This window comes from Carcharhinus amblyrhynchos, chromosome 5 (assembly GCF_965287045.1).
Source record: "Carcharhinus amblyrhynchos chromosome 5, sCarAmb.v2.hapA, whole genome shotgun sequence".
Lineage (NCBI taxonomy): Eukaryota > Metazoa > Chordata > Chondrichthyes > Carcharhiniformes > Carcharhinidae > Carcharhinus > Carcharhinus amblyrhynchos.
The window spans coordinates 98810087-98831900 of record NC_137328.1 but is presented as its reverse complement, the minus strand read 5'-3'; the positions used below and the strand labels follow the sequence as shown (position 1 = coordinate 98831900).

The 21814-nt window shown below is 39.5% G+C and overlaps 1 protein-coding gene across 3 annotated transcripts in view; it reads right to left on the bottom strand.

Moving 5' to 3' along the window:
• polk (polymerase (DNA directed) kappa) overlaps positions 1–21814 on the bottom strand; it is a 101820-nt gene that overhangs the window by 47066 nt on the left and 32940 nt on the right. Inside the window, exons 1-3 of one of the 3 annotated variants that reach the window (XM_080189303.1) lie at positions 17106–17289; positions 6951–7103; positions 570–701 (exon numbers count right to left, since the gene is read on the bottom strand). In XM_080189303.1, coding sequence (XP_080045429.1) covers positions 570–701; positions 6951–7037 — 219 coding nt within the window. In that variant the 5' untranslated portion in view covers positions 7038–7103; positions 17106–17289. Of the gene's footprint in view, positions 1–569; positions 702–6950; positions 7104–9289; positions 9515–17105; positions 17290–21814 lie in introns of those variants that run through there. The other 2 variants (XM_080189304.1, XM_080189302.1) reach the window with 2 other exon arrangements.

Sequence of the window (21814 nt, the reverse complement as noted above, 5' to 3'; positions counted from 1 at the left end):
AGGAGCGCTTGAGATAATACATTTACTTTTAGAACAGAGGCCATTATAGTGTGTAGGGGCGATAACGTGTAAAAGAGGGGACTTTACAACAGGATAGCATTATAAGGTTTACCAGATCAAAAGGAAATCCCAGAGGCTACATTGAAAATGGAGGGGGGCGGGCGGCGCGGAGAGAAGGGAAGGGAAGAGAAACTGACAGATCTGCACGTGCGCAGTGTCCTGCTCAGTACTATGCTGCCAGCCTCTGCCACAGGAATAGGCCCCACTCACTGATTGGTTGAAAAAGCAATGTCAGGAAAAGGGATCTTTGAGACATTAACCAAGAGGTAATAAAGAATTAATATCAGATAGAGAAATATTGCAAACAAGAAACTGAGGGAAAGTGCAGCACACGAGAATAATAAAGGAACATGTCATGTGAAATTATTGAAAGTAAATGATAGGAAAATAGCAGAAGGCAAGTAATCAATCATTAGAACATGACTGAAAGAACTTAGAAAACAAATTTAGCAGGGGACAAAGGAGCTGTGAATAAAATAATGGAGTAATGATCAGAATGTAAGACTCACCTCTTTGCTTATTGCTCGATACTTAGCAAAATTTGTTGGAATGATAATCAAATTTGGACACAGCTTCTTAGCAATAAAACCAGGCATAGCTGCACGTACTCCATATTTCCGGGCATGATAATTTGATGTTGACTGAAAGAATAAATGTTATTGCATTAGGGGGAAAAAACACTCAGGAAAACTACAAAACCCATCTACAAGAACTAATAACTTGATGGAGTACAATCATAAAAATCTTCATAAAACAAAGTTCATATTTCCACAATCAGCATGTAATCAAGTTAAATTATACAACATTTAGAACTGTTGAATTCAGTGTGCTTGGTTTCATTGGTCAGAACATTGAATACAGGAGTTGGGACGTCTTGTTGAAGTTGTACAAGACATTGGTAGACCACACTTGGAATACTGTGTACAGTTCTGGTCGCCATATTATAGAAAGGATATTATTAAACTAGAAAGAGTGCAGAAGAAATTTACGAGGGTGCTGCCAGGACTTGATCGTTTGAATTATAAGGAGAAGTTGGGTAGGGTGGGATTTTTTTTCCCTGAAACATAGAAGGTAATCTTATAGAGGTCTATAAAATAATGAGGAACATAGATAAGCTAGATAGTTAACACCTTTTCCCAAGGACACGGGAGTCTAAAACTAGAAGGCATAGGTTGAAGGTGAGAGGGTAGAGATACAAAAGGGTCCAGGGACAATTTTTTCACACAGAGGGTGGAGAGTGTCTGGAACAAGCTGTCTGAGGTAGTAGTAGCCGTGGGTACAATTTTGTCTTTTAAAAAGCATTTAGACAGTTACATAGGTAAGATGGGTATAGAGGGATATGAGCCAAATACGAATAATTGGAACTAGCTTAGTGATTTTAAAAAAAGGGTGGCATGGACAAGTTGGGCCAAAGGGCCTGTTCCATGCTGTAAATCACTAAGACGATGACTGTGCTGGGGTAATACCCACAATGGCAAACTTAGCAGAAGCTTCAGGCAATATTCTGCCAGACACTTTACATCTATGTTAGCCCTTTTCCATTAATACTGCACAACCAATCTGAATGCTAACAGAGCATGCAATGCAAACCTCTTTTTTTCAAATATTAAGCAAGCAATTCCTTCTCAATTCTCAACAAGCAAGATGTTGGTTCAACTGCAACAGAGATCGCAATTCATCGGTTGTAACATGCTTTGGAGCATCCTTAGGGCATGAAAGGGGCAATATTTATTTTCTATCATCGCAACATTAAATTATATACATGCATTTATTATTCATAAGGTATTAAAGTTACCCCATTTTCACCAATGTGTCATTTGGGGATTAGGAAACAGTAAACCACATTCTTGATTTTCCACTGTGGTCATTTTACATACAGTAATTTTTAGACATTAATGATTGAAACCGGATGCTGATGCATTTCAATACAGGATAAACAAATACTGGATAAATTATTTAAAGGAGTTAAATGTTCAAATATTAAGTCACTCAACATTTAATAGGCTCTGAAAACAGTTAGGTTCTTGCTGTCATGATGATCAGATCAAACCCTAAATAGCTGCTAAATTCCTACGGTTCTTGAAGAATTGTAAACAAATATTAAGAATTTTTTTGAATATGTCTCAAACTACCAAAGAAGAAATCGCTTCAACTAAATATTCCATGCACAACCTTTTAGCATGTTCAAACAGTTTAAGATAACAAATGCAAAAAGCCCACCAGCAGATTAAACATTATAGTAGATTCTTCACTGAAATGAGTTTGAGATTATAATCCTGTAGGTGCTGAAGGGGATAGATAGGGTAGAGGTAGGGAGATTCTTCCCGTTCAGAAAGGACAGCAGGACTAGAGGGCACAGCCTCAAGATAGGGGGGGGGGGGGCAGTTTAGAACGGAGTTGAGGAGGAACTTCTTCACTCAAAGGGTGGTGAATCTCTGGAATTCACTGCCCGTTGATGTGGTAGAGGCTACCTCGCTAAATATATTTAAGACACGGGTGGATAGGTTTTTGGTAGGCAAGGGAATTAAGGGTTATGGGGAGAAGGCGGGAAAGTGGAACTGATCCACTTCAGATCAGCCATGATCTTATTGAATGGCGGGGCAGGCTCAATAGCCTACTCCTGCTCCTACTTCTTATGTTACGTACAACACTGAAAAATACCTCCAACCAAGTGTGCAAATTAAATGACTGCAACAATCTTGCATTTGTAAAGTGTTCTAGTCATTAGCTACTTCCTTTATTTTCCTCTTGAACTTTCATTTTTTTTAAACTTTCCTAAAGCTCCTTGCTGGTATATAAGGACAGTGAACATTCTTCAGTTACTGTTCAAGTGTTCACTGTTCACGTGTAAAGCATGACTGTAATACAACTGCAAGAAGCATTAGAGTTGATCATAATTCTGCCCTCAAGCAAACTCCACCTATATACATTTATAACCAGGCTGGTTATAAATTACCAGAAAAGTAATTAATGATTAATTTTTACTTCCCTAAACCCAAGCACTGGTACGGTCATAGAGTCACAGGAGGTATACAGCATAGAAAATAGCCCTTTAGCCCATCGCATCTGCGCCAGTCAAAGACAAATCATCTACACATTAACTGAAATCAACTCATTCAATACAGACTGGCGACCAGACTTGAAACCCTTATGGTTTGTACGGGACTTTTAAGAAAGTTATATCAGTATGGGAAATACACCAATTTTTATCATGTCTTCCATATCGACAGAATTTCACAAAGTACTCCATAATGCATTAAGCACTTTCAAGTATAATCAATGTTGCAATGTCAACAAAAATAGCCGTCAACTTTACGCACAGCAGAATCTCACAATCAGCATGGGGAACAATTACCTGCATAGTCAATTTTAATGGTACTTAGTTCAAGGATACATGTTGGTCAGGACCAGAAAATCTCTGCTTTAGTTGCATCAGCATCACAAATCAATATCCGGATTTTGGCTTCATTTATATGGGCAGTGCTAGCCAAACCAGGTATGACCTGCTGAGATGGTTGTTCTGGTCATGAAACATTTAAATGGAAATAATCAAATTATGGGTCTTGAAAATTTTCAATTAATGAGTCTGTGATTATTTCCTTTGATAGCTTGTTCCAATGTGGATTTGTCTTGGTAATGAATGGTCTTTGTAGTTTGTCTGCATTGCAACATTGTATTTTTTCATTGCAAGAGAGCACCAAGGACTAGTTTCTGCCAATTCCCATCAGTCCATTCTATATTTTATACAACATGGTCAGTCGATCAATCTCCCTCCTGAGTTGCAGCGATTCCCATTTCAAACTTTTGATCAAGGATGAGACATTGGTGTATGTCCCATACTGATACGCACAGAAAATTGGATTGCTTCAATCTTATTTATACCTCTATGATGGATCCTGCACACAACTTGTGTACTTGAGGACGGACAAACAAATGTTTGGGAAAATATAACTTTAATACTTTTTTTGTAATTCCGAAGATTGCTAATCAGTTTGCATTGCATGTTAACTGCTGAATGCCATAGGAGTTTTTCATGTTTCTCTGAGCAGATAGATGAGCCACAGTTCAACGGGGTGAGATGGTGGCGTAATGGTAATGTTACTGGGCTAGTAATTCAGAGGCCAAGACTCAAAGCACACCAGGGCAGCTACTGAAATTTAAATTCAATTAATAAATCTGAAGTTGAAAAACTAGTCTCAGAAATGGTAACAATTGTTCTAAAAACCCATCTGGTAGATTAATGTCCTTTAAGAAAGGAATTCTGCTGTCCTTACCTGGTCTGGTTTACATGCAACTCCAAAACCACAATAATGTGTTTGATTCTTAGCTGCCCTCTGAAATGACATGGCAAGTCACTCAGTTCAAGGGCAATTAGAGATGGGCAACAAATGCTGGCCTTGCCAGCGACATCCATATCCCAAGAACAAACAAAGAAAATTTGAAGGGCAGCATCCTTTCAGTATTGCACAGAGCAGCAGTCTGGGTTACATACTCAAGAGTGAGACCCATTACTTTCTGAATTAAAGGTGTGTGTGTTCCTTCTCAGCCACTTGAATTCAATTTAAGTTACACCAAGATTTTTGTTTGTTTTATCTCTTTCCCAAATTGCTTTTAGGCCACAGCAGTATCATTCACAGTGCAGACTTAACAATTAGAATAACCAGAAAAGGTTTTAGGAATTACTTTTTTTGTCATGAGGTAAAATAACTGATTGCAATTAGTAAAGAGAAGATCACAGGCTCTCCATCTACAGAGTGGCTATGATTTCTCCAATCTACAAAATATTTACACAATTGGCTTGGCAGATTTCACAATTGTTCCACTTCAATATTTTCAGTTCCCATAGCTGTTGTTGGAAAGGAAATATGTTCCGTCAAGCTCTCAAAACTTGCTACACTCGAGAACCCTGCTTCCTGGAATGACAGGGTGGAATTCACGCAGATTGTGATGGGCTCAATGGGCAGAACCTGTTCCTTCCACCAGAGCCCCTTTTTTGTGATTCAAGCCTAATAGCACATAGGTTATAACTATAATGTATGAATAGGGTTACTCTATTCATCAAGAATTCAGTTATCTGATCTGATATGAGGCTCCATTGTGTGGAGATCAAAAGAAACAGGAAAATATTCAGAGAATTTGTTTTTAGGCCACAGACTGTTAGGACATGCAATGCACCAGCAGAAACAATGATGAAAATAGAAAGCATAACAGCTTTTAGGAGGTAACTGTGTCAATATTTGAAACGTAAAAACTTAATGGTATAATGATGATGGAAACACCTGTGTTGGACTGGGGTGAGCACACTAAGAAGTCTCAGAACACAACGTTAAAGTCCAACAGGTTTATTTGGAATCACGAGCTTTCGGAGCTCTGCTCCTCCACCACTCATCTGATGACAGAGCAGCACTCCGAAAGTTCGTGATTCCAAATAAACTTTTTGGACTTTAACCTTGTGTTCTGAGACTTCTCACTATTCATGGCCTAAATAGAGGGGATTTGGACTAAATGTGTATTTTTTTCAGAGCAATCTCATATTGCAAAATTCTATAATTTTATGATTTTATAACACTTGCAAGTACAGGGTACAAAATGGTAATGATGGAGCTGAGTCAGAACTTCAACTCCAGAGATCCAAGCACAAAATCTAGTGCTGAACTGTTGGAGATACTGCCATTTGGATGATTCTTGAAACTCAGATCCATCTGCCCAATCAGATATATGTATTGAATCTCATGGTATTACTTAAAGAACAGTTGAGTTCTTTCTTATGTCCTGTCCAATTATTTATCCTTCAACCAACATTAAATCAGCAGATTATCTAGTCATTATCACAGTGCTGCTTTTGGGACCCTACTATATGCAAATTCATTGCTATGTTTCATACATTACAACAACAACTACACTTCATAAGCACTTTGCTGCTTGTGAAGTATTTTGAAATGTCCTGAGGTTATGGAAGGCACTATAAAAATTTAAGGTTTTTTTCCTTCTTATTAGCAAGAAAACAGTATTTATTTAACTCAGTTTTTGATTCTGCCTTTTTATTTGCCATGCACTCAGTACTTGGAATTCTGTTTATTATTATTGATTTGAACATTATAGATGTTTCCATTGTTATAGTGGAATAGGTAGGTTATAAATCTAAAAACTGTTTAAACAAAACAAAGTTTAAGATTCTTCACTGTCCAACTATGACCTTGACCTGTTCCCTCTCATTTGTTCTTCAGAAAATCTCATGTTGCCAAAGCACAAAAAAAGTCATCTTAATTCTACTACAGGAATATTTTGTTAATAAACAATGCTCTAATGTTAACATAATTGTCTTATGGAATTGTCTTCAAAAACACACACAGGATGTAGCTGCATATTAATCAAATTTGTCACAATATTTCCTTCTTCCATGGAAAATAAAGTACAGAAACATTTTCATCGCATTTACAACAAAATTGGATTTTGTGCTTGGGAACACATTGTTGGTTCTTGTAAATGTCATTCCTGGAAAATACAGAATGTACTGTAATTTGATTTTGTTTTAGAAAATGGTACAAGAACTACTTTGTCAATTCAATACAGTTACTCCAAATATAACTGTTCCAATTTTATCTGAGTGAAGTCCACTACATTAGTTACAGATACATCCCATATTTTTTACAAAAATTGTCATACTTTTAAGCTCCACTGGGAAACATCTAAAAAAAATTAACTGTTACCCTATGTCCACAAATCACACACTTCTTCCAACATTCATGGAAAAATTGTATTCTACAAATAAAATAGTTGTGCAGTTAAAATCCAAAAATTTGTGGGTACAATGATTCTTTGCATGACAAAAAATCTTGAGAATTTGAGAGTTTTATATTTGTTCTGTAAAATGTATTAATAATTCATACCAGCATACTCATTGATCCAACTGCCATTGGTTTATCTTTCAGCTCTGGGGCATCTTTCATTTCCACAGCAGCGTAAAAAGCATCCATGTCAATGTGTACAATTGTACGAGTAAGGTCACGGCTCTTCTCCAGTTCAACTGAAAGTCGCTCCACCTAAATGATCAATAACAAGGTTAACCCATCCAACATAAACAGATTAGTCAGAATTTTATGTATGATCAAACCTGTTTGCAGAAATTACAATAATTCCTCCTTGAATATTACATCAACTTCGAAAGTGATGTCGTCCAGTCAGAGCCAAGAGTCCTAAATCTAAACAAAAAAACTATGAGGGCTAAATTGGCTCTGACAGATTGGGGAATTACATCAAAAGGTATGACAGTAAGCAGGAAATTGTTAACAATTAAAGAACTACTATACAGTTAACAACTAAAATACATTCATTTAATGCAGAAAAATCCAGCAAGAAAAAAGTGTCCAACCACGACTCATGGAAGAAATCAGGAATTTATGATCCCAGCTGATATGAATGCTGGACAAGTCGGATCTCAGAGTGAAACTAGGCTGAATAGATCCTAACTTTTACCTTTTTTTAAGAAACCGCAGAGAACAGTTAGTGATTAAATTCACAAGAGTTTGCTGATGAACTTGTACATCAAAGAATAAAACATTTATTAAACAAGAAAATGAATTATATTGCACCAGACAAAGCGGTTGGAAAGATCTCAATACAAACGCAGGAAAATTATTCAAAAATGCATTATTCCTTCACACCAGCTATCACTTTACTGACACATACAAATTCAGGAAGATAAAATAATTCACCATATCTATCTTAGACGCTAATATTCATGTGAACCCAACTGACAAACAGTGGACAGACACTATACTCCAAACTAAATGAAAGATGCAAGCAAAGCAGATTCAATGGATTTCTCAACAACTGACCCGGACGCTTGTCATACTGAGACACAACCAGTCTCTATCTTTCTCATGAGGGTTTTTGATCTCCACATTTGAAGAACTTACTTAAATTTGTTCCAAAGGTCACTCCTATTTGGATGGCTTCAACAAGAATCCAATGCCATGGTTTCAATCTCGCCTTCTGAGATTCCTTTCCTCTGGATCACGAGGCCATCAAACATCACTTTCCAAGCATATTTTCAAATCTTCGCCCTTGCCAAGCAGAGCACCACTGCCCTAAAAGGGTACCTTTTCCCTTATTGGTCTCAGTGCAGAGTCACCAACCTTCAGCTGCACCATGGATTTTCTGGGCTTCTCTCAAGCCCAAATTGTTTCAAATCTTTAATTTAATTTTAAGCCCTTTTCTCTGTTCCTTATTTTTAACTTTACTGTTTCAAATTCCCTTCCTGGTCCCTAACTTGGGATTTCCTTCTTGGATTTATTTCTGTTGTATTCCCTGGTCCCTATTCCCCTCCTCGTGTCCTAAACCCTGAAACACTTTCTTTGCAAAGGTGTCATTTTTCTTCAGCACAAATGCGCAGGGCCAGTTCTCAGCCTGAAGAGCATTAAAACCACGAACTGTGTCTGTGTGGTCCCTTTCCCAGCCAGCACATGTGTGAAATCAACAAACTACACGTATGCAGCCATCTCAGGCTAGTGCATGGGCAAGAAGCCTGAGGCCAGCTGGGGACTCTATTTACTGGCCTCTGAACTCCTGGTCTCCAACTTCCAATTAAAGTAGTATTGGAATTCATCACAGATTGCAACAAAAAAAAAGGAAGAGCACAAACAAACTCTTTTTAATTTTACTAATATTAGCATCTAGAATCCTATTTTAAGAATTCTAGGAACTTGTTAACTATATATGAGAGATCATGTGGGTAAGTATGAGATATGAACTATTTTATATTTTACGATTATAAAAATCAAATATAGATTACAGTATAATGAATACAATATCAAAAGTTAAAGTTAATTTATTAGTCTCAAGGCTTACATTAACATTGCAATGAAGTTACTGTGAAATTTCCCTAATCACCACATTCCTGCACCTGTTCGGGTCAATGCACCTAACCAGCACATCTTTCAGAGTGTGGGAGGAAACCAGAGCACCCAGAGGAAACCCACACAGACATGGGGAGAACGTACAAACTCCACAGTGACCCAAGCTGGGAATCGAACCCAGATCCCTGGCGCTGTGAGACAGCAGTGCTAACAACTGGGCCACTGTGCCCCCTGATTATCAGATAGACCAGATGGTGAATAAAGCTAGTCATAACATATCAATTCTATTTATTACATACAATTTTGATATCCACTTTAATAACCAATTTGTATATTCGAACAAACACTGTTTTGAAGAGAACTATACTTACAGTCCAGCATAATTTCTTAGTAGCATGGAGTGCCTTGGTTTCGACTCTTTTTAAGAGGAATTCTTTTCAGAACTCAATCCTTCAGCTGACCTATATTTTTGGGCTCTGTGCTTGTGTTTTTTTTTAAAAAGACATGTGCCTCGACTCTGCAGCTCACTGTACAAGCTAGAATTATTCACTCAATTCCAAAAAATATACTTTTTAAAGTTTTATCAACCTCTTTTAAGTAGCAATCCTTGGGGGACAGTTGTTTACTGTCTAGGTTCTGCAGGTGTTTGGTTTTCCTCCAACAATAAGGCAATTCAAGGTCCTGTAATGAGCTCCTGCACTTACTGTGTCTAGTTTATGACAATGATTCAAATGCTGCCTAATGTAACTGAACTTTTACTTCAATAATGCAATCAACACCTCAATTTCTTCATTAATTGTGTTACTTCCTTTAAAAGTCCATGGCAAGCAGAGGCAGGACAACTTACAAAGGGGAATAAGGAAATGGCAGAGAAATTAAACCACGACTGCGTCTGTCTTCATGGAAGAAAATATTAAAATCCTCTCAGAAATAATGGAGAATTAAAGGGCTAGTACAAATGAGAAACTGCAAGATGATAACTTTAGGAAAAATAGTAGATGTTAACTGAGAATTAAAATTGCTATTTCTCTTCGACCTGATGATTTACATCCCAGTGTGCTGAAGGAAGTGGCTACAGAGATAGGCGCATGTTGTCATCTTTCAAAATTCTATCGACGCTGGAAAGTCCATAGAATAGTTCCTGCAGAATGGGAGCAAGCAAACGTAAAGTTTCAAGTTTATTTACTAGTATCACAAATAGGCTTGCATCAACTCTGCAATGAATTTACTGTGAAAATCCCCCAGTCGCCAGACTCTGGCGCCTGTCCAGGTGTACCGAGGGAGAATTGAGCACAGCCAACACACCTAACCAGCATGTCTTCTGGACTGTGGGAGGAAACCGGAGCATCCAGGGGAAAACCCACGCAGACAGAGGGAGAATGGACTCCAAACAAACAGTATCCAAAGCTGGAAAATGAATCCAGGTTCCTGGCACTGTATGGCAGCAGTGCTAACCACTGTTTCACTGTGCCGCCCTGAATCCAACTATTTAAGAAAGGAGAAAACCAGGAACTATGGAACTGTTATGTCCGGATGTGACAAGACACTTAGAAAATAATGGTAAGACTGGGCAGAGTCAACCTGGATTTATGAAAAGGAAATCATGTTTAACAAATCTGTTGGGAGTTTTTTTGATGATGTAACTGGCAGAATTGGTCAGGCGAAACCAGTGGATGTGTTATATTTAGATTTGCAGAAAACTTTTGATAAGGTCTCACACGAGGTTAGTAAACAAAGCTAGAATACTTGAATTGGGGGAAATATACTGGCATGGATTGAAAACTGGTTAATGAACAGAAAACAGAGAATAGGAATAAATGGATAATTTTCAAATTGGCAGGCCCAAGCAATGCACAATCTATATCCATGATTCAGAAGGGTGAGTTATGAGGAGGATGCAAAGATGCTTCAAGGGGATTTGGAGAAGCTAAGCGAGTGGACCAACAGTTGGTAAATGGAATACAATGTGGAGAAATGAGGCTATCCACTTTGGTTGGAAAAACAGAAACGCAGGGTATTTCCAAAATGGCGAGAAGCTGCAAAGTGCTAAAAACTTGAAAGGAATTTGAGTGTCCTTGTTCATGAGTCACAAAAAGGAAACACACAGGCACTGCAAGCAAATAAGAAGGCAAGTTGTATGTATGGCTTTATTGCAAGAGAATTTAAGTATGAGAGTAAAGATGTCTCACTGCAATTATATAAAATCTCGGTGAAACACACTTGGAAGATTATTTGCAATTTTGGTCTGCTTACCTCAGGAGAGGCAAACTTCCTATAAATGGAATGCAACAAAGGTTCACTAAATTAATTCCTGGGATGAAGGAAAGATGAAGTAGACTGGACCTTTACTCACTGGAGTGAAGAAAAATGAGAGATAATCTCATTCAAACATAGAAAATTCTTACTGAGCTCAACAGGACAGATGTTTCCCATGGCTGTTTGGGAGAGGTGGGGGGATGTCTAAAACGAGGGGACACTGTTTCAGAATAAGCAGGCCATTTAGGACTAAACTGAGAAAGAATGATTTCACACAAAGGGTGGTGAATCTTTTTAAATTCCCTGCCCCAGTGGGTTGTGGAGGCTCAGTCATTTAGTATGTTTAAGATTGAGTGAGAGATTTCGATAGAGTTTGACATATTTCTACATCCAGCCACCCTTTCATTGACTCTGTCTATACTTCCCACTGCCTCGGCAAAGCAGCCAGCATAATTAAGGAACCCACATACCCAGGACATTCTCTCTTCCACCTTCTTCCATTGGGAAAAAGATACAAGAGTCTGAGGTTACGTACCAACCAACTCAAGACAGATTCTTCCCTGCTGCTGTCAGACCTCATATTAAATTGATCTTTCTCTGCACCCCAACTATCTTTGTAACACCACATTCGACACCCTCTCCTTTCCTTCTCCATGAATGATATGCTTTACTTGTATAGTGTACATGAAACAACACTTTTCACTGTATACTCATTAATGTGACAATAATAAATTAAATTTGATTTATTGTCACATGTATGATTATATATTGAGAAGTATTGTTTCTTGCACGCTATACAGACAAAACATACCATTCATAGAGAAGGAAACTAGATAGTGCAGAATGTTGTGTTACAGTCATAAGAACATAAGAACGTAAGAACATAAGAAATAGGAGCAAGAGTAGGCCATCTAGCCCTTCAAGCCTGCCCCGCCATTCAATAAGATCATGGCTGATCTGTCGTGGCTCAGTTCCACATTCCCGCCCTCTCCCCTTAACCCTTAATCCCCTCTCTTATCAAAAACCCATCAACCCACGTCTTAAAAATATTTAGCGAGGCAGCCTCCACCACTTCAACGGGCAGAGAATTCCAGAGATTCACCACCCGTTGAGTGAAGAAGTTCCTCCTCAACTCCGTTCTAAACCACCCCCCCTTTATCTTGAGGCTGTGCCCCCTAGTCCTACTGTCTTTTTTGAGCGGGAAGAGTCTCTCCACCTCTATCCTATCCATCCCATTCATCATCTTATACGTCTCAATGAGATCTCCCCTCATTCTTCTAAACTCTAACGAGTACAAGCCTAGTTTATTCAGCCTCTCCTCATAGCTCAACCCCCTCAACTGCGGTATCAGCCTAGTAAACCTCCTCTGCACTCCCTCCAAGGCCAAAATATCTTGCTAGGGTGTAGAGAAAGATCAACTTAATGCAAGGTAAATTCATTCAAAAGTCTGACAGCAGCAGGGAGGAAGCTGTTGTTGAGTCAGTTGGTACATGACCTCAGACTTTCGCATCTATTTCCTGAAGGAAGAAAGCTGAAGAGAGAATGTCCAGGGTGTGTAGGTTCCTTAATTATGCTGGCTGCTTTGCCAAGGCAGCAGGAAGTGTACAGAGTCAATGGATGGGTTTGCATGTTGGATTGGGCTACATGCACAACTTTTTGTAGTTCCTTGCAGTCTTGGGCAGAGCAGTTGCCATACCAAGCTGTAATACAACCAGAAAGAATGCTTTCTATGGTGCCTCTGTAAAGGTCGGTGCGAATCGTAACAGACATGCCAAATTTCCTGAGTTTTCCGAGTAAGTAGAGGCGTGGTGGGCTTTCTTAACTATTGTGTCGGCATGGGGGGGACCAGGACAGGTTGTTGGTGATCTGGACACCTAAAAACTTGAAGCTCTCCACCCTTTCTACCCCCTCCATTGATATAGACAGGGGCATGTTCTTCTTTACACTTTCTGAAGTCGATGTCAATCTCCTTTATTTTGTTGACATTGAGGGAGAGAGTATTGTTGCCACATCAGTTCACCAGATTCTCTCTCTCATTCCTGGACTCTATCTCGTCATTGTTTGAGATCCGACCCATTATGATGGCATCGTCAGGAAACCTGAAAATCAAATTGGAGGGGAATTTGGTCGCACAGTCATAGGGATCATAAAGTAATGCAGATATAGTGCAGAAAAATGGTGTTCAAGTAGATTAGCCATGATCTCATTAAATGGCAGAGTGGACTCGAAGGGCTGAATGGCCTAATCCTGCGCCTATTTCTTATGTTCCTCAAGATATTTTCTCACTTCTCTTCATAGATGCCACATGGCAGTGAAGGCTTTAATTACATTGAAAGTCTAGAAAAGATGGGACAGTTCTCCTTAGAGAAGGGGAGGTCAAGGAGAGAAATAATGAAGTTTTCAAAGTTAAGGGGTTTTGAGAGTGTACATTGGAAGAAACCATTTCCACTGCAGGAGGATCGGTAACAAGAGGGAATTTAAGACTATTGCCAAAAGAAGCGAGGAGGAAGATGAGGAAAATTTTGTTTCTTTTTATGTAGCATCAGGCGGCACGGTAGCACAATGGTTAACACTGCTGCTTCACAGCACCAGGGACCCGGGTTGATTCGCGGCATGGGTTACTGACTGTATGGAGTTTGCATGTTCTCCCCATGTTTGCGTGGGTTTCCTCCAGGTGGTCCGGTTTCCTCCCGGATTCTGAAAGATATGGTTAGGTGCAGTGACCCAAACAGGCACCAGACTGTGGCAACTAGGGGGTTTTCAGAGTAATTTCATTACTGTGTTAATGTAAGCCTTACTTGTGATAACTTTTAAATAAATAAACTTATAAACTTTATAATAAATAAACTAAAGCAGATTTTATGATCAAGAATTCATTGCCTGAGAGGCTGGTGGCAGCAGATTCAATAACTTTCAAATGAAATTGGATAAATACTTGAAAAGAAAAGATTTGCAGGGCAATTGGATAAGCGTGGGAGTGGGACTAATTGGATAACTCTTTGAAAGAGCCAGAACATACACAAAGACTTCAGGAAGCATAGAGGAGAACATGCCCGTCTACATCAAAGAGAATGAAGTAGCAAGGGTCCAGAGCTTCAAGTTTTTATGAATCCAGATTACCAACAACCTGTCCTGGCCCTCCCATGCTGACACAATAGTTAAAAAAGCCCAGCAACGCCTCTACTTTCTCAGACAACTAAGGATATTTGGCATGTCAGCTACGACTCTCACCAACTTTTACAGATGCACCATAGAAAGCATTCTTTCTGGATGTATCACGGTTTGATATGGCTCCTACTCTGCCCAAAACCTCAAGAAACTACAAAATGTTGTGAATGTAGCCCAATCCATCACGCAAACCAGCCTCCCATCCATCGACTCTGTCTACACTTGCCACTGCCTCGGCAAAGCAGCCAGCACAATTAAGGACACACACTCATCCCAGACATTCTCTCTTCCAGCTTCTTCCATCGGGAAAAAGATACAAAAGTCTGAGGTCGTGTACCAACCGACTCAAGAACAGCTTCTTCCCTGCTGTTGTCAGACTTTTGACTGGACCTACCTGCATTAAAGTTGATTTTTTGCTACACTCTAGATAGGACTGTAACACTGCATTCAGCACTCTCTCTTTTCCTTCTCTATGAACAGTATGCTCTGTCTGTATAACATGCAAGAAACAATACTTTTCACTGTATGTCAATACATATGACAATAATAAATCAAATCAAAAAAGAAAAATAACATCCTCTATGCTGTGTGATTCTATGAATGTCAATGAAATAGTGTGCTGTAGCACACTAGCCCACTTGTCCAACATGAATCATATCATATGGATCCTCAGGACGTCGCCTCAATTTCTTCTTGGAAAACTTTGGCAAGAATGACACCATTTCAGCCTGCTTGCATATTATAGTTCTGTCACTGCTCTGCTTGTCCACTATCTAGTGCAAGATGAACGGAAATATGCCACAACTAAATATAAGGAAGACCAAGCCATTGCCATTGGTTCCTTAGTCCCTGATGGTCTTTCTGGCAATTTGAAACTGAAATATTTAACCCCAAATTGGGCACATGACCATACACATCTTTGCCTGACTATGGCTCACCTCACCCACGTCTTTGTTATTATTTCAATGTATTGCTGGGCAGTCTCATATGAACTACGTTCCATAACGTGAGATTATCCGAAACTTTGCTAGTCCCGTTTTAACTCAGACTGAGTCTCACTTACCCATCATCCCTATCCTCAGTTACTTATACAGGCTCCAAGTAAAGCAATACCTCAATTTTAAAATTCTCATCCTTGTTTTCAAATCCTCCTAAGATCTCACCCCTTTATCTCTCTGTAATCTTCTTTAGCCTTACAACTTCTGTTTTTCTGCACAATTCCACTTCTGCCCTCTTGAACATCTGATTTTAATCACACTGCCACTGGCAGCCATGCCTTTAGCTACCAAGGCCCTAATGTCTGGAATCCTTTCATTAAGCCTCCCAGTGTCAAGTTCTCCCTTGAAGACACTATTCAAAACCTATCTCTGACCAAACATTTGGTTATCTGCACAAATTTTCTTATGTAGCCAGATTTCGAAAACAGCTTGATAACACCCTTGTGATGTATTTTGGATATTTTACAACACTAAAGACACTACATAAATATAAGTTGCTGCTGTTTGGATAGGTTATGACTGCTACATCTACAGGTTCAAGAAATTTCATGAAGCTTTCAGATGTTTAGCATGTTTGTACATCCTGTGATATTTATTTAGCATTATCCAACTTGTGAACCTATACACAGTCAAGAATCAAGGGATTAAATACTCTATTGCATCATAGCACTTATAGAATCATAGAATCCCGACAGTACAGAAGGAGATCATTTGGCCCATCGAGTCTGTACCAACCACATCCCATCCAGGCCCTATTCCTGTAAACTTCATTTACCCTGTCAATCCCCCCCAGACAGTAGGGTCAATTCAGCATGGCCAATCATCCTAACCCGCACATCTTTGGACTATGGGAAGAAACCAGAGCACTTAGAGGAAACCCCTATACAGACACGGGGAGAAGACACAAACTCCACATAGACAGTGACCTGAGGCTGGAATTGAATCCAGGTTCCCGGCACTGTGAGGCAGCAATGATAACCACTGTGCCACCCACCTCCTTCATTCACATCACCCTCAATTTTCTAGTAAATACAAGTAACACAAATTTTCCACTGCACATGACTTGTCTCTTCTTATTCCATGGAGCCAAAATCAGCATTAGATTTTGAAGATTAATTTTTAGCCACAATTCATATACCTACCATTGTGTTAAAGACTCCAACTGATGGCTGCTTGTTACCATCAAGAACAGATTGTTTCTGGTCAATTAAGCAGCAGCAACAGCAATTACAGAAGTTTGCATTTAATTTTCAATGTAACTATAAATTCACATACCCCTCTCAGGCATAAAAACAACGAGGTATAGCAACACTTCAGATAAATCTGCTGACCATGTTAAACCTGAACTTGTATTCATGTGGTAACTACAAAAGGGAGAGGGTCACAATTCACAAAATTCCATAAAAACTTAGCCAGAAGTAGCAATACAGGGGCACAAGACAGAATTTGCAATTAGGAACATACTGCCTGGGTAACCTCAGATAATTCAAACTGTGATATAATTAACCAACAGGCACTTGCCATAGTCAAATCAAATTATCATAATAGCTTGCTAAACTCTCCCTCTAAAGTACATTTGCACGCTCTAAGGCACTAATATCTATGAAGAAGAATCATACGGACCTGAAACGTTAACACTATTTTCCCTCTCCATAGATGCTACCAAACCGGGTGAATTTTTCAGCATTTTCTGTTCATATTTTAGATTTCCAACATCTGTAGAAATGTGCTTTTATTCTATTGATATCCACTACAATCCACTCACATTTCTTCCCTCACTGTTTCCTATAACAATGCCATTCCTTTTCTCCAGTTGCCATCATTAGAGTAATCAAGGTATACAGCTCAGAAAAAGGCCTTTAGGCCCATCATGTCTGTGCAAATTAAAGACAAGACATCGATCTTGCATGTGCTCAGATCCTGCCATCTTCCATATCAGGGCTTCTAAACCATCGGATAAAAGGGCTAATTGTTACCATGTGAATGATTTCCTAACATTCTGCCCTTTGGATGCTCCTGGTCTTATGACCATTGAAAATTCTTCAGTGAAACCCATGATCTGGTTCATACCACGAGGGAATGACTAATCAAAACCCTCACTTCACTTAGCAATGGGAATTCACTATTGAAATGATTGAATGACCTATATTTGGAAACATGATTAAGGATGACAATTTATTTTAATCTTGTACACATAACATCAGGGGAAAAAAAGCACATCTCACAAAAGTGCAGCATATCAAAACATACTGCATGAAAGAAATCTATCACGGGTACTAGAACAATTTGAAATATGCACTGAAAATATTAAGAAGAGTGCATATTCCAAACAATAGTAATATAGAGCAGAAGGACCCATTATATCAAGCATACTTTCCACTCTATTCCATGCAAGTGGTAAAATGTAGGAATTGGAATAAAAAAATAACAAAGTTAATGAAAAAGGGAATTGGTTGCAAGCAGGCTTCATTAATATGATTTGCCTTATATTAACAAATAAAACTCAGAACGCTTTACCTTTTCTGAAGGATTTTTGAAACAGAGAAACACTGCAACATACCTTGGATAAATCAAGGATCATATTGTCTAAAGGAGACAATTTTTTCACAGACTTTGGAGAGGAAAGGGAAGTAAAGCTGGGCCAGTAGCTTGTCCATGTGGAGGGATCAACAACCAACTTATTGAGGAGAGGATGATGTAGATTCGAAGGAAAGAGGGACAGTACCCAAGGAGAGCGAACCATTAAAAACATCAGCTAACGTGAAAGCCACAAAGAGAAGTGGGTGGTCAATAATTAGCTGGGAATAAAATCAAGTAAGGAGATATGTTACATGGACAAGTTGAGTTTGGAAAGAATACAAGGGAGAGAATGGAATTTGGCACCATTTCCTTACACCAGGAGCTGTTGAAGCATGAAACATATTATCAAAATGAATAGTTGAGGCAGAGATCAGGGTGTCTTTGAAGGAAGATATGATACAAGGCATAAAAGAAGGATAGGCTTAATGGGCTGATGGCCACCTTCAATCTTTATGATTCTAAAAAGCAAAATTACCCACACTGGTTACTTGAATAAACACAAAGATTAATTACTTCGGTGAAGATAAGAGCAGAGTTCTCTTGCAGCATACGTAGTGGCACAGTGACACAGTGGTATGCACTGCTGCCTCACAGCGCCAGGGACCCAGGTTCAATTCCAGCTTCGGGTCAGTGTTTGTGTGGAATTTACACATTATCCCCGTGTCTGCATGAGTTTCTTCCGGGTGCTCCATTTTCCTCCCACAGTCCAAAGATGTGTGGGTTAGGTTGATTGGCCGTCCTAAATTGACCCCAGTGTCAGGGGATTTGTGGAGTAAACATGTGGGGTTGCAGGGATAACGCCTGGATGGGATTGTGGTTAGTGCAGACTCAATGGACCAAATTGCTTCCTTTTGCAATGTAGAGATTCTATGATTCATAAATTAATGGGCGGTGGCCCATCAAGAACATGATGAAATGTCACAAAACAATATAAAAAGCAGGAAGGGAACAAGTAGTAGGGAGGTGATGGTTTAGGTAGCCATGATGTGAAGATGCTGACGTTGAACTGGGGTAGGGACAGAAAGAAGTCTCACATCACCAGGTTCAAGTCCAACCAGGTTACTTGGTAGCATGAGCCTACAGCGCTGTCCCTTCATCAGGTGAGTCACCAGGAGAGATATAGCGAGAAGTGGTTGTACAGAGTTGTTTTTCAAACTAGAGGCCTGTGACCGGTGGTATGCCTCAGGGATCGCTGCTGGGTCTACTTTTATTTGTCATTTACATTAATGATTTGGGTGAGAATATAGATGACAAGGGAATTAAGGGTTATGGGGAGAAAGTGAGAAAGTGGAACTGATCCACTTCAGATCAGCCATGATCTTGTTGAATGGCGGGGCAGGCTCAAAGGGCTAGATGGCCTACTCCTGCTCTTCTTTCTTATGTTCTTATGACACCAAGATTGGCAGCATAGTGGACAGTGAAGAAAGTTCTCTCAGATTGCAACGGGATCTTGATCAATTGGGCCAGTGGGCTGATGAATAGCAAATGTTGAGTTTCATTTAGATAAATGCGAGGTGATGCATTTTGGTAGGCTGAACCAGGGCAGGACTTATTCAGTTAATGGTAGAGTGTTGGGGAGAGTTACAGAACAAAGAGATCTAGGGGTACAGATTCATAGCTCCTTGAAAATGGAGTTATAGCTGGACAGTGATGAAAAAGGCATTCAGTATGCTTGGTTTCATTGGTCAGAACAGCAATGACAAGAGTTGGAATGTCTTGCTGAAGTTGTACAAGACATTGGTACAGCCACACTTGGAAAACTGTGTGCAGTTCTGGTCACTCTGTTATAGAAAGGATATTATTAAACCAGAAAGAGAGCAGAAAAGATTTACTAGGATGCTACTGGGACTTGATGGTTTGAGTTATAAGGAGAGGCTGGATAGACTGGGACTTTTTTCTCTGGAGCGTCGAAGGCTGAGGGGTGATCTTATAGAGGTCTATAAAATAATGAGGGACATAGATCAGCTAGATAGTCAATATCTTTTCCCAAAGATAGAGGAGTCTAAAATTAGAGGGCATAGGTATAAGGTGAGAGAGGAAAAACAACCATCTACAACCACTCTCTGGCTTCTGTCTTGAAGCCAATTTTGTATCCATTTTGCTCCTTCACCCTGGATCCATTGAGATTTGACCTTAAGCAACAATCTACCATGCGGTACCTTGTCAAAGGCCTTGCTAAAGTCCATGTAGATGACATCAACTGCACTGCTCTCATCTACCTTTTTGGTTACCCCTTCAAAAAACTCAATTAAATTTGTGAGACATAATTTTCCACTCACAAAGCCATGCTGACTGTCCCTAATCAGTTCTTGTGTCTTGAAATGCCTGTAGATCCTGTCTCTCAAAATACTTTCCAACAATTTACCCGCCAGAGATGTGAGGGTCACTGGCCTGTAGTTCCCAGGCTTTTCCCTACAGCCCTTTTTAAACAAAGGCATAACATTTGCCACACTCCAATCTTCAGGCACCTCACCTGTGACTATCGATGATTCAAATATCTCTGCTAGGGGACACACAATTTCCTCTCTAGCCTCCTACAACATCCTGGGATACACAGTTACATAGCTAAGATAGATATAGAGGGATATGGACCAAATGCAGGCAATTGGGTCTAGCTTAGGGGTTTTAAAAAAAGGGCGGCATTGACAAGTTGGGCCGATAGGCCTATTTCCATGTTGTAAACCTCTATGATTCTTTGAGGTAGTAGTTAACGCACATTTGAAAATGAAAAGGTGAAACAATTTGGGGAAAGACAATGGAATTGGATGAATGGACAGCTCTTTCCTGGAGCTGACAGAGGTAATGCAGGCGAAATTACCTCCCTTGCAACTGTACTATTCAATGATCGCAGAAAGCACTGCTTAGAACTTCAGTGCATGCTTGGAATTGAAATAGGAGCTCACGTGGTTTGGGTACAAAGTGGGCAGCCAAGGATATCAGCAACGTGGAATTGAGGATTTGGTCACAAATGTAAACAGGGAGATCTTTGGGCTGCACGTTATAAATCAAGGGTGAGCACATAAATGGGTGAGAGTCAACTTACAAGGAGCGATTGAGGGAGCTAACCTGTACAGAGCCTAGCCTTATCATGAAGAATATTCAGCTTGGAAAGCTATCTGCTGGTAAGATTAAATTTTGTTTAGTAATCTGCGATGGTTAACTTCTTTTAAAAAGACCTTTTATGTATTGAAAATTATCTGGAGTTCTACAGTAAGATACAAAACTTTGCATGTGATGTTTGAAGCCATTGTGGTGCACAACAAATCATAAGCAAATAGAAATCAGTAGAATCACAGCAAACAACCATTACACATGGCAAACCGAAGAAAACTGCAAGATTTGATGATGAAAAAAAGTGAGGAGAACTTAGGTGGCAGCTGATTTTGCGTAAGATGGGATGGTAAATATATTCCATATGATTATATCACTGAAGGAGGATATGAATCAACAAACAGAAGTTTTTTTTTTAAGTTTAGTCTATTTATTGGTCTCACAGGTAGGTTTTCATTAACACTGCAATGAAGTTACTGTGAAAATCTCCTAGTCACCACACTCCAGCACCTATTTGACGACTGAAGGAGAGTTTAGCATGGCCAATGCATCTAACCAGCACATCTGGATTGTGGGAGGAAATCGGAGCACGCAGAGGAAACCCACACAGACACGGGGAAAATGTGTAGACTCCGGCACTGACAGTGACCCAAGCTGGGAATCAAACCCAGGAGCCTAGCACTATGAGGCAGCAGTGCCAATCACTGTGCCACAATAACAATGGCATCACACATCGATTTATGTTTGGCTATTTTCAACAGACCTTCTAATTGATTTAAACGTGTATTCTTTCACTTAACGGTGCTAGCATTTGCTATCATACTCCATTATGCTACTATATTT